This window comes from Scyliorhinus torazame, chromosome 4 (genome assembly GCF_047496885.1).
Source record: "Scyliorhinus torazame isolate Kashiwa2021f chromosome 4, sScyTor2.1, whole genome shotgun sequence".
NCBI classification, from domain to species: domain Eukaryota; kingdom Metazoa; phylum Chordata; class Chondrichthyes; order Carcharhiniformes; family Scyliorhinidae; genus Scyliorhinus; species Scyliorhinus torazame.
In genome coordinates, this window is record NC_092710.1 from 221,812,092 (window position 1) to 221,825,223 (window position 13,132).

At 41.7% G+C, this 13,132-nt stretch overlaps 1 protein-coding gene across 18 annotated transcripts in view; it reads left to right on the forward strand.

The window, feature by feature from the left end:
- fam184ab (family with sequence similarity 184 member Ab) overlaps positions 1-13,132 on the forward strand; it is a 316,427-nt gene that overhangs the window by 230,954 nt on the left and 72,341 nt on the right. For all 18 annotated transcript variants that reach the window (XR_011940729.1, XR_011940730.1, XR_011940731.1 and 15 more), the window contains 2 exons: positions 4,879-5,032; positions 12,631-12,758. Coding sequence is in view for 12 of the 18 variants with exons in the window: in XM_072499372.1 (XP_072355473.1) it covers positions 4,879-5,032; positions 12,631-12,758 (282 nt within the window). In the remaining 6 variants the exon portion in view is untranslated. The remainder of the gene's footprint in view (positions 1-4,878; positions 5,033-12,630; positions 12,759-13,132) is intronic.

Here is a 13,132-nt window from a genome sequence, read left to right on the forward strand (position 1 = left end):
TGTCATGTGAGAGTCCCTTTAAGAAAACTGTGTTTTATCAAATTGCTGCAGTGATGTCATTGTGTGGGTGGAGCTGGAATGTGATTCTGCCTTTTACTTTCGTTTTGAGCTGGAAGCTCTTTTTGGCTCTGTTTTAGTTTTGCTTTCAGTTGGAGAGCTGCATTCAAACCATGCAGATGTATACTGGTCACTCTCTGTATGTTAAACAAGGTGTTCAGATCACTTCATAATTTAGAAGTAATTCAAACCTACTTTCTTTGTTAAAAAGTGTTTTGGCTTAAGGATGTTGTTAGGAAAGTTACTAAGGGTTACCTATAGAGTACTGTATCTTTTTGGGGCGTTATCAGTGTTGGTAGCTGGTAAGATGTTTACTGTGGGTTTATAAAATGTTAACTGGATTCATAGAATAAACATTGTTTTGTTTTTAAAATAGTTTAGACCTCTGTTGCATCACACCTGTAAAGTGTGTCCTTGTGCTCCCTATAACCAAAATCTATTAAAAGTTATGGGTCAGGTGAACTCCATGATATACTTTGGTGTTCTCTAAACCCTGGCCCATAACAGTTACGGACACCCCCACCATCGGCAACATCCTTCTTGCATCTGCCCTATCTAGTCCTGTCAGAATTTTAAAGATTTCTGTGAGATTCCCCCACCCCGCCCATTCTTCTGAACTCCAGCGAATACAATCCTAACCGACTCTGCTCATATGTCAATCCCGCCATCCTAGGAATCAGTCTGGTAAACCTTTGCTGCACTCCCTCTGTAGCAAGAACATCCTTCCTCAGATAAGGAGACCAACTCTGCACACAATATTCCAGGTGTGACCTCACCTGTATATTTGCAGCTCCTTTACTTGAATCCTCTCACAATGAAGGCCAGCATACCATTTGCTGCCTTTACCACCTGCTGTACCTGCATGCTTACCTTCAGTGACTGGGTAAGAGGACATCCAGGTCTCGTTGCACAATCCCCTCTCCTATTATTTGGCAATTCAGATAATAGTCTGCCTTCCTATTTTTGCTACCAAACTGGATAACTTTGCATTTATCCAAATTATACTGCATCTGCCATTCATTCGCCCAATCACTCAACTTGTCCAAATCACACTGAAGGATCTGAGCATCCTTCTCACAGCTCACTCTCCCATCCAACTTTGTGCCATCTGCAAATTTGGAGATATTACCTTTTGTTCCCTCATCTAAATCATTAATATTTATTGTGAATAGCTGGGGTCCTAACACTGATCCCTGCAGCACCCCACTCGTCACTGCCTGCCAATTTGAAAAAGACTTGTTAATTCCTCATTTGTTTCCCGTCTGCCAATCTGTTTTCTATCCGCCGCAACACACTACCCCAATCCCAAGTGCTTTAATTTTACACGCTAATCTTTTATGTGAGACTTTATCAAAAGCCTTCTGATAATCCAAATAAACCACATCCACTGGCTCCACCTCAGCAACTCTTTGAAGAATTCCATGAGGTTTGTCAAGCATAATTTCCCTTTCACAAATCCACCGTCTGGTCCTGCTACTGTTTTCTAAGTGCTCTGCTATAAAATCTTTGAAAATGGATTCTAGAAAACCGATGTCAGGTTTACTGGTTTATAATTCCCTGCCTTCTCTCTCTCTACCTCCCCTTTTAAATAGTGGGGTTAAATTAGCTACAATCCAATCTGTAGGAACTGTTCCAGCATCTATGGAATCCTGAAAGATGACCACCAATGCATCCACTATTTCTAGAGCCACTTCCTTAATTACTCTGGGAAGTGGATTATCAAACCTTGGGGTTTTATTAGGCTTCAATCCATTAATTTCTTCAACACCATTTCTCTACTAATATTGATCTCCTTCAGTTCCTCCCTCTAACTAAACCCTGCGTTCCCCAGCATTTCTGGTATCTTCTTTGCATCCTCATTTGTGAAGACAGAGCCAAAGTATGTATTTAGTTGCTCAGCCATTTTTTTGTCCCCGTTATAAATTGGTGGTTGAGGTGTGTTTTTCTGAATAGAAGTCTGTGTCTAGTGGGCTCCCACAGGGATCAATGTTGGGGTCATTCTTGTTTGTAGTTTATATAAATGATTTAGACATGAATGTGGAAGGATTGATCAGTAAATTCGCCGATGATACAAAGATTGGTAAATAGTGAGGAGGATAGCCTTAGATTACATGAGGATGTAGACAGGCTGGTCAGATGGGTTATTCAGTGGTAAATGGAATTCAATCTGGATACGTTTGAGGTAATGCATTTGGATAGGCAAGGGAACACATGATGAACTTGGGAAGCCCGAGGATCAGCGAGACTTTGTGTGCATTTACATCTGACCCTTAAGGTAGCAGGGCAGGTGGATTCAGTGGTCAAGTAGACATATGGTACACTTGCCTTTATTAACCAAGGTATAGATTTTAAGAGCAGGGAGGTTATGCCCAAATGTCATAAAATGTTGGTTAGGCCACAGATGGAGTATTATGTGCAATTCTAGGATGCACATTATAGGAGGAATGTGGAAAGTGTGCAGAAGAGATTTACCAAGATTTTGCCTGAGCTGGAGCATTTTAGTTATGAAGAGAGACTGGATAGACTGGGTTTTCCTTGGAGCAAAAGGTTCTGAGGAGGGACATTATTGAGATGTATAAGATTGTGAGGGTCATAGATAGAGTAGAGAGGAAGAAACATTTCCCCTTGGTGGAGGGATCAATGACGCCTAGGGAGCATAGTTTAAAGTAAGGGGCAGGCGGTTTAGAGGGGGGGTGATGAAAATCCTTTTCACCCAGAGGATGGTGGGTGTCTGGAACTCACTGCCTCAAAGGATGATGGAGGCAGAGACCCTCATAACATTTGAGAAGTATTCAGATGTGCACATGTGATGCCAAGGCATATAAGGCAAAGTGTTGGAAAATAGGATGAGAATGGTTAGGCGGTTGTTTTTGACTGGTGTAGACGCAATCGGCCGAAGGGCCTTTTCTGTGCTGTAGACCTCTGTGACTCATGGATCCCACGCTGCGGGTTGAGACTTTTGTAGTAATGGCAATTAGGCCTGGTTGGACTGAGAATAAGTATTTTGCACCTGTGTGTTTCACGTTGCACCCTCTTTCCCCTGCCAGTGAAAATGGTACCTGCTGGAAACATGGGCATAGGAACGAGTAAGCCGGTTAACCCTTGAGCCTGGTCTGCCATTTAATAAGATCACCATGATCCTTGATTTAACTCTCTGTAGTTATCAACAACTTGTAATATTTGGCCGTATGGACAGACTCGTCAACACAAGGTGCAGGAACTACTTGCAGGAACACTTAAAAGAGCTCTTACAGCAGATCTGAATTTCAACAGCAATGTTGACCTGCTGAGTTGTACTACCAGGCTAACAATGAGTTTTTAATAAATGTTAGGAAAACAAAGGTAGTTTTAAAGAATTTATATTTGTATTAGTTAACATTAGAAATAAGGTATAGTTTTCAGTGGGTTTGATCTAATGCTTCTGTGCCTAGAAGGGTAAAACCTATAGTTAGCTTCATGCTGTACAAAGATGTGCTGATGTGTGGTGATTGGTTACGTTCCAATTTTGTTTCTATTGTGCTTCGAGAGGATTGCAGTGTGATGAATAAATAAGAGGAATAAGCATGTGTGTGTTGCTTAGCAACTGGGCTATTGTAAGGTAGAGAAACTTATAAGCTTGAGCTTTAGCTGTATTTGTGGAAAGTTGGAGACAGGACCTTGGGGTGTGAACATCTCTCAACTTTGCCAGAAGAAAGACTAGACAGGGCGGGAGCTGCAAAGAGGCAGTCTTCCTAAAGTACAAGTTACAATCTAGATAACCAGGGAATTGGGACAGAAAGAATGTTTAAGAAAGTTAAGAAAACAGAGATCAGGGTATTGTTCAGAAGAATTCAAGGAAGATTGAATTAAAGAGACAATTGCAGTAACTAAATTTAAAGTGAACCAGCAGACTTCAGTGGCAGATGAAACATTTAACATCATTTTAATGTAGTCTGAAATTGAGAGTTAAAGCAACTGTGAGTAGATTTTATGGCCACTATGACAAGGAAATCTAAAAAGGGTTGGTGTAAAATCTTGGACTTGCTGTTAAAAACAGAGCGGAAGCTTTGTTTAAAAGTGTCATTTGGAAAACCGGGATTGGATTTTGGAATGCAAACCACTAAAGGATAGCATGGTTGTGAGAGATTCTAAAGCATGATTTTGGGAGTGGAGTTTTGAAACTCTCCTATGATCATAATCTGGGGAGATTCTGAAGAGAAATCCACAGACACTAAGTTGGGTTCAGAGCAGAGTGCGTGTATTTGCCCACAGTCATGTTGTGTGCTGAAAAGAAACTTTGCATTAATCCGACCACTGTAGCTTAAGATGTATTTTGTAAACTGTGTTAATCCGAAAACCTATGTGTAAGCTAATGAGGGGATAAAGGTATATTGTACCATCCAGGTATATTGTTCCACCATGTTTTCTGAAAAAGAATGAAGCTTATGGTCTTTTGAGTCAGGGTTCCATTCTGGACGTTTCCCGCCCAGTTTTTAACATCAACTAGTATCGCAACATAAGTTTAGAATAAGATTATTTACCTTTACTGTGTCAGTAAATACATTGTTGTTTTCTGTGCAGAAATTCAGTTGCAAATTCTTTGAAGTTCCATCTGTGTTTATTTGCGATTTTATGGTCTCAGATTTTTATATATGTGGATCAGTAATTAACCTGGCAAAAGAAGATTTTGAATCTGAATTGTACATAATGTACTATGAACTTTATACTACTGTGAACAAACTTTCCTTCTGAAAAGATGAAGTTGCAATTTGTGGACTTGTTACATAACCTGAAAAAAATCTATGAAAAATAAAGTTGAATGGCAATAATTGTGTTTTACAGCAATTGGAAGAATGCTTAAACCAGCAACATATCAAAAATTTGCAAGCTCAGAAGGACGCTGAGAGAATAAATTTGGAGGCCTTGCAAAAGGAAGCAAAGCAGCAACTACAGGATTTGAGGACAGAGCTACAAGATGAAGGGAAATTGATACTTGGTATGTATTCTCAAATAATTCTTCTGATTCACACTGTTGTTTATGCAATTAATCTGTTGTGCCTTAAATAAGTAGCATATCTTCCTGTTTAGAAGTGATGAGTGTTTTTTTTTTTTAATTCATTAGTGGAGTATTTTGTGTGATAATGGGAAAATGGCAGACATGTTGAACAATTACTTTGCCTCAGTGATAACTTGATAAGAGGATGACTTGCCAGAAGTCCCCAAAAAAATAATAGTCAATAGAGGACAGGGACTTAATACAATTAATGTAAGTACAGCATCGCTAACTAGGAAATTAATGGAAGTAAAATGTGACAAATCCCTAGAACCTGACTGTTTCCATCCAAGGGTGTTAAAGGAAGTAGAGGAGCACATTGTAGATGCCCTAATTGCCAGAATTCACTAGATTCAGGGGTAGTTCTTCTGGATTGGAAAATAGCACATGCCACTCCACTTTTTAAGAAGGGTGAAAAAGGGGAAACCAGGGAATTTACAGACCAGTTAGCCTACTGTCTGTGCTGGGGAAATTGCTGGAGTCTATAATCAGGGGTGGGATAACTGAACACCTTGAAAAATTTTGGTCAGAGAGAGTAAGCATGGATTCGTGAAGGGAAGGTCATGTCTGACTAATCTTATTGAATTTAGTTGAGGTCACTAAGTGACTACGGTAGAGGTCAGTGGAATGTCTATGGATGTCATTTATATGCACTTCCAGAAGGCATGTGATAAAGTCCCACACAAAAGACTGTTAACTATGTTGAAAGCCCTCAGAGTTGAGGGCAAATTATTGACATGGTTAGGAAACTAGCTGGGTGTCAGGCGACAGAAAGTGGGGATAATGGGTAATTACGCAAATTGGCAGGGGGTCACAGGGATCTGTGTTGGGACCTCAATTCTTCACATTCAATGACTTGGATGATGGCATAGAAAGTCATATGTCCAAATTTGCAGATGACACAAAGTTAGGTAACATTGTAGATAGCCTAAATGATCGCATGTAATTGCAAGGACATAGCAACAGACTAGCTAATGGGCAAAATTGTGGCAGATAGAATTTAATGTAAGCCAGTGTGAGGTTCTCCATTTTGGACCAAAATATGATAGAGAGAAGAGTACTTTCTGAATGGAAAGAGGTTGGATGCAGTGAATATCCAAAGAGACTTGGGGGTTCAGGTGCATAGGTCCTCAAAGTGTCAGGAACAAGTACAGAAAATAATATAAAAGGCTAATGCAATGCTAGCCTTTATATCCAGAGGATTGGAATATAAAGATACAAAGGTTATGTATGCTGCAGCTTTACAAAACCCTGGTTGGACCCCACTTGGAGTACTGTGACCAGTTCTGGACACCACAGGAAGGATATTTTGGCCTTGGCGGGAGTGCAACGTATATTTACAAAAATTATACCTGGATTGCAGGCATTGAGTTACAAAGAAAGATTTCTCAAATTAGACTTGTTTTCACTAGAATTTAGAAGGCTAAGGGGTGATCTGATCAAAGTCTTCAAGTAATTAGTAGGGGAAGACAGGGTAGGTAAAGAAAAACTTTCCACTCCTTGGAGATTCCAAAACTAGGGGGCATAGTCTAAACATTAGGCCTAGACCTTTCAGAAGAGATGTTAGGAAGAACTTATTCATTAAAAGGGTGTTAGAGGTTTGGAACTCTCTCCACTCCTGTTCCTATGTCAATGTGTAAGATCTGGGGTTTGTTTTAGTAAGATTTAGGTAAATTACAATTGCAAGCTAAGGGTCGACACACGCACAAATCCAATTATGGCCAGTAAAACATGACTTTGCGCCAGGGAGATCTCGATTTGAGATCTTCCCTGCTCCCTACTGGTGATGTGATCATTATTTTAAATAAATTTAAATGTCATTAAATGATTAAACGGCTTTCAGCCCCATGTGATCATCTTCCCCGGCAATGTGATGTCACACAGTGTTTTTCACTACTAGTTTTCAAAATTGACGAAGCCAGGGGTGCATAAGCCCCAGGTTGAGGACCCAGGCTGGGCAGTGTCCCCTGACAGTGCCAGGGGCACTGCTGGAAGCACTGAGCAAGGGGAAACCCTCCACTGGGCAAGTAGGGGCTTCCCCTTGTGTGTGGTGGGGGTGATAGGGGCGCGCCCCGAAGAACGCATGGAGGGAGAGGGGTGTGCCCCCCGATACCTACATGGTGGGGGGCTCGGCCCAAAACTTGTTTGGGGAAGGGAGGCCTCCATGGCTGTGGAAGGGTGGGAGGGAGTTCACTGTTCTTGTTGAAATGGTGTCCCAATCACTGTGTAGCCGGCTTGTCAGTTCTATGAGACCCCACCAGAGTGACGTTCCTACACACCCAATTGTTTTCTGACAAGTGTCAGAAGGTCTGGACAGAAAACCTGCCTGTGCTCCTGGGGAGAAACATGTTGGTTTTCAGTCAAAACCTGACACTTGCCATTTCCTTCCAGAAAGTTCTGCGCTAAATTGGGGAAGCTGATCTAAGAGCTGATCAGTTGAGCCTAGCAAGAGACCACAAGGGGGACCAAGTTTGTTTTCACAAGTTTTACAGTATTAATTAAGATTATCGCAATATGTATTAAACATGATATTTCGCAGAAGGCAGTGTTAAGCAGTCACATTAACTGTGGAACACCGCCGGTGTCCACCTTAACTTCTGCGGCATGCATGCTGTACCAGCCTCCCCGAACAGGCGCCGGAATGTGGCGACTAGGGGCTTTTCACAGTGACTTCATTTGAAACCTACTTGTGACAATAAGCGATTTTCATTTTCATTCATTTCATTTTCATTGAAGTCAATCTTTTTTCTCTTCTTCTCAATGATGTGCACTTTGGAGTCTGAAAAGTCCTTCCTCTGCACCCATTTACAGTCCTGGCTGTTTTCTATGTTAGGTAAAATCCTCCTCTGTCGACTCGTTGATTAGTCATTACCTCATTGTTCTACCAAGGCTGTACCTTGAGCTAGCATGTGTTTCAAGACCCTCCCAAACTTGTGATTTGTGTCTGTTGTTTGTCGGGGCTTCAGTCTCTCACACCATACTATTAACTCTCTGCAACTCATGCTTTTGTCTTTCAAAGCTGTTCGACCAAAAGGTCACCTCCTGCTGCTGTAGCTCTGGGGTCACTGATGTAACAAAGGCAGCTTAAATGGGCCATTATGCATAATCTTTCTTAAAACAGCTCATTTGTGGGCAGCATGGTTGCACAGTGGTTAGCACTGTGGCTTCACAGCACCACCGTCCCAGGTTTGACTCCCCACTGGGTCACTAGCTGTGCGGTCTGCACGTTCTCCCCGTGTCTGCGTGGGTTTCCTCCGGGTGCTCCGGTTTCCTCCCACAGTCCAAAGATATGCAGGTTAGGTGGATTGGACATGCTAAATTGCCCTTCGTGTCCACAAAAAAAGGTTAGGAGGGGTTATTGGGTTACGGGGATAGGGTAGAAGTGAGGGCTTAAGTGGGTCAGTGCAGACACGATGGGCCAAATGGCCTCCTTCTGCACTGTATGTTCTATGTCATTATCGGACAGGACATATTTACAGTCCTTTACCAATGATCAGATGTTTTCCTGAGGCTATCCAAAGTCTAAAGCTTTTCCAGTAAAGTTGTATATTAACTGAATTCACCATTTTCTTACATCTCTTTTTTGGCATTTCATTTTACTTGGACAAAATTCAACTGAACTTAACCATCACATTTTGCAATTATGTTGCATACAAAATATAATGTTAACAAATATACTTAAGAATATGACACTAAGTTCTAATAATACTATATTTATAAAAAGAAAGCTCAATCCTTCAGCTGGTGGGGCCAACACTTATGTCCAAATCTAATTGCCTTTGATAAGGTGGTGGTGAGTCACTGCCTTGAACTACTGCAGTCCACGTGCATTTTTTCCTTTATTCTTTGACAAGGCCAGCGTTTGTTGCCCATCCTAATTGCCCTCGAGCTGAGGGGCTTTTTTTTTTTAAAAGAGTCAACCACATTGCTGTGGATCTGGAGTCACATGTAGGACAGACCAGGTAAAGATAGCAGATTTCCTTTGCTAAAGGGCATTTGCAAAACTAGATGGTTTCATTGTCATCATTAGATTATTAATCCCAGATATTTTATTGAATTCAAATTTCACCATCTGTCGTGGCAGGATTCGAACCCGGATCCCCAGAGCATTACCCTGGGTGTCTGGATTACTAATCCAGTGATAATACCACTATGGCACCACCTCCCATGCTGTAGATACACCCTGAGTGCTGTTAGAAAAAGAGTTGACCCAGTGACATTGAAGGAGCAAGAATGTGGTTCCAAGTTAGAATGATGCATAACTTAGAAGAGAAATTGCAGGTAGTGGTGTTCCCATGCTTTAGCTATCCTTATTCTTTGAAATGGTAACTGTTGTGGGTTTAGAAGATATTTTTGAAGGAACCTTGGATGCTGCAATGCATCTTGTAGGTGACACAAAGGAAGAAGCTGGGGGCTAAGCATAATATAAAAAAATAGTGGCAGGTTTGCAGAGCTGCTCTAAAGTAAAGTCGCCATAGTCCCAGATGACCATAGGCTGTTTCCCCTTTGAGGGAGAGAGCTGGTGTGGTTTAGCCTGAGGATCACCTCACTTCAAGCGAGGGTAAGGTTGAGAACAAATAAATAAATAATAATAAATAAATAATCTTTATTGTCACAAGTAGGCTTACATTAAAACTTTGCAATGAAGTTACTGTGAAAAGCCCCTAGTCGCCACATTCCGGCGCCTGTTCGGGTACACAAGGGAGAATTCAGAATTCTCAGCTGGTACGGGAATTGAACCCGCGCTGCTGGCCTTGTTCTGCATCACAAACCATCTGTCTAGCCCACTGAGCTACACCAGCCCAGAACAATACAGCACAGGAACAGGCCCTTCGGTCATGATACTAACCTTAGCCAAAATCCTCAGCACGTCCTTGTGCCGTATTCCTATCCATGTATTTATCAAGATATTTTGAACATCGTTAATGTGTCTGCTTCCACAACCTCCCCTGGCAACACGTTCCAGGCATTCACCACCCTCTGTGTAGAAAAAGCTGCCTCGCACATCTCTAAACTTTGCCCCAAGGACCTTAAACCTAGGACTGACCCCTCCACCCTGGGAAAGAGTGCCTGCCCATCCACTCTATCCATGTCCCACATAATCTTGTAGACATCTATCAGGTCACCCCTCAACCTCCTTTGTTCTAATGAAAACAGACCAAGTCTATTCAGCCCCTCCGCATAGTTCACACCCCCTCAAACCAGGCAACATCCAAGTAAACCTCCTCTGTAGGGCCTTCATGAATAACTTCAGCCGGTATGGGAATTGAACCTGTACTGTTGGCCTTGTACTGCATCACGAACCAGCTGTCCAGCCAACTTAGCTACTCTATGCAACTGCTAATTAGCTGCTCTCAGCTGGATTCTGGAATTGATATTCAGCTTCTCAGCATCTGGTATCATTTGCTGCCACTTCACCTAAGCAAGGGCCATGTGAAATCAATTCAGGCCCGCCAAGTTAGAGGACAAAGTAGTCTGAAAGAATCCTGCTGTAACTTGGCTGAGCAGCACTGTACTTCTGTCCTTTCCCATTGGTTTGAATAACCCATAACTGGATGAAATCAGACTTGGCATGCTGGAAGCTTTCAACTTGTTGAATTGGGACAAATGAACTATACTCCCTATACACACAACTGTGTGGTAAAATAGAATTTACAGTGCAGAAGGAGGCCATTTGGCCCATCGAGTCTGCACCGGCCGTTGGAAATAGCACCCCACTTTAGCCCACACCCCACCTTTTTAGACACTAAGGGCAATGTAGCATGGCCAATCTACCTAACCTGCACATCTTTGGACTGTGGGAGGAAACCTGAGCACCCGGAGAAAACCCACGCAGTCACAGCGAGAACTTGCAGGCTCCGCACGGACAGTGACCCAAGCCGCGAATCGAACCTGGGACCCTGGAGCTGTGAAGCATCGGTGCTAACTACTGTGCTACCGTTCTGCCCCAATGTGGCTCCAACTCCATCTATAAGTTTGCTGATGACACGACTGTAATGTGTCGGATCTCGAGCAACGATGAGTCAGAGCAAGGGAGAGAGATAGGGAACCTAGTGGCATGGTGTAACAACAACAATCTCTCCCCTGTCTGCATCAATGGTGCCGAGGTGGAGATGGTTGACAGCTTCAAATTCCTAGGTGTGCACATCACCATCAATCTGTCCTGGTCGTAGCGTCCATCACATCGAAGCAATAACCAAGAAAGCACAACAGTGCCTCTACTTCCTCAGGAAACTAAGGAAATTCAGCATGTCCACATTGACTCTTGCCAATTTTTAACAGATGCACAACAGAAAGCATCCTATCTGGTTGCATCACAGCCTGATATGGCAACTATTTGGCCCAAGACCATAAGAAACTGTAGAGAGTCATGAACACAGCCCAGTCCATCACACAAACCTACCTCCCATCCATTGACTCTGTCTACATCTCCCGCTGCCTTTGGAAAGCAGGCAGCATAATCAAAGACCCATCCCACTTGGGTTATTTTCTCTTCCAACTTCTTCCATTGGGCAGGAAATACAAATGTTTGAGAACACGCACTAACAGATTCAAAAATAGCTTCTTCCCCGCTGTTACCAAACTCCTGAATGACACTCTTATGGAGTGAACTGATCTCTTCACACATCTTCTCTACTGAGTAGTACTACACTCTGTATGCTCACCCCATGCCTGTGCCTATGTATTCATACTGTGTATTTATGTATGTCCTATGTTTTTTCATATATGGTACAATTGGTGTGGACTGTACGCAGAACAATACTTTTAACTGTACCTCGGTACCCGTGACAATAAATCAAATCAATCAAATCAATTGGAATTGATTAACCGCAAAAACCCCAGTGTTCCACATGGGAAGGTTTGTTTGTTACATTTTAAAACAGCAAACCTCACTCAGATTCTAGGATTGGCACTTAGTTTCCCAAGCAGCAATCAAAAAAAAAGTTGAAAAATGTTTTTTAATTTCATGTGCTAATAATCTGTCTCCAATGAAATAAATATTTTCTAAGAAGTATCCTATTTTAAAGCAATTATTCATTTTTGTATGAGTATGAACCATGTTGGAAGATCCCAGAAGAAATAGTAAGACTTCAAAGACCTCTTATGAGATTGTAAGAAGTTTAATTTTAGAGACAGATATTGTCTCCTGTTTCAAGCACCGACATATTTTGAACAATTTTGTGCTTGGGTGTACATTGTACACTTACGAAATAAACACAACATCAATTAATTTCTCAGAATTTAATCTCTATCCAGCGTCCACATACTCATATTTTAACTTGCGTGAATATTGTGATTTTTTTTTTAAAAACTCCATAGATGTTATATTTTTAATGATGTTTAAATTCTAAACCTTTTTGCTTCCGTAAAGACATTTTCAAAAACATGATAATATGGGATTCCATCTATAGCATTGGTGGCTCTGTTTTCCTTTCACTTTTAAGTGTATTCTTTCTTAGGTTTGTGTTTGGTCAACGACCTCTAGAAAAATGTCAAGACAGTATTGCAACTACTGATGCTATATTGTATGGTCTTTCTAGCTTCTTTGCGCTCCAATCTCAACTATCAGCATTCTATAGCAATGGATCAGCTGAGACAAAACAACCAACAGGAAATAGCAACTGTGAGAATGGAATTAGATCGGGTTGTTGAGCTGCATAGACAGCAGGTGGGTTAGTTCATTATTTTATTCCTTTTTAAAAAAATGTATTACCACAGTTTACACACCTATATAGGCAGAATGGCAAGTTAATAAGAGATGAAAAGGGCATATGGGACACTCACTTTTATCAATCGGGGCATAGTTTACAAAAACAGGGAGGTCATAATGGAGCTGTATAGAACTTTGGTGAGGCCACAGCTGAAGTACTTTGTGCAATTCTGGTTGCCACAATATTGGAAGGATGTAATTGCACTGGACGGGGTGCAGAGAAGATTCACAAGAATATTGCCTGGGATGGAACATTTACGTTTTAAAGCAAGATTTGATAGGCTTGAGTTGTTTTCTCTGGAGCGGAAAAGACTGAGGGTTGACCTGATTGA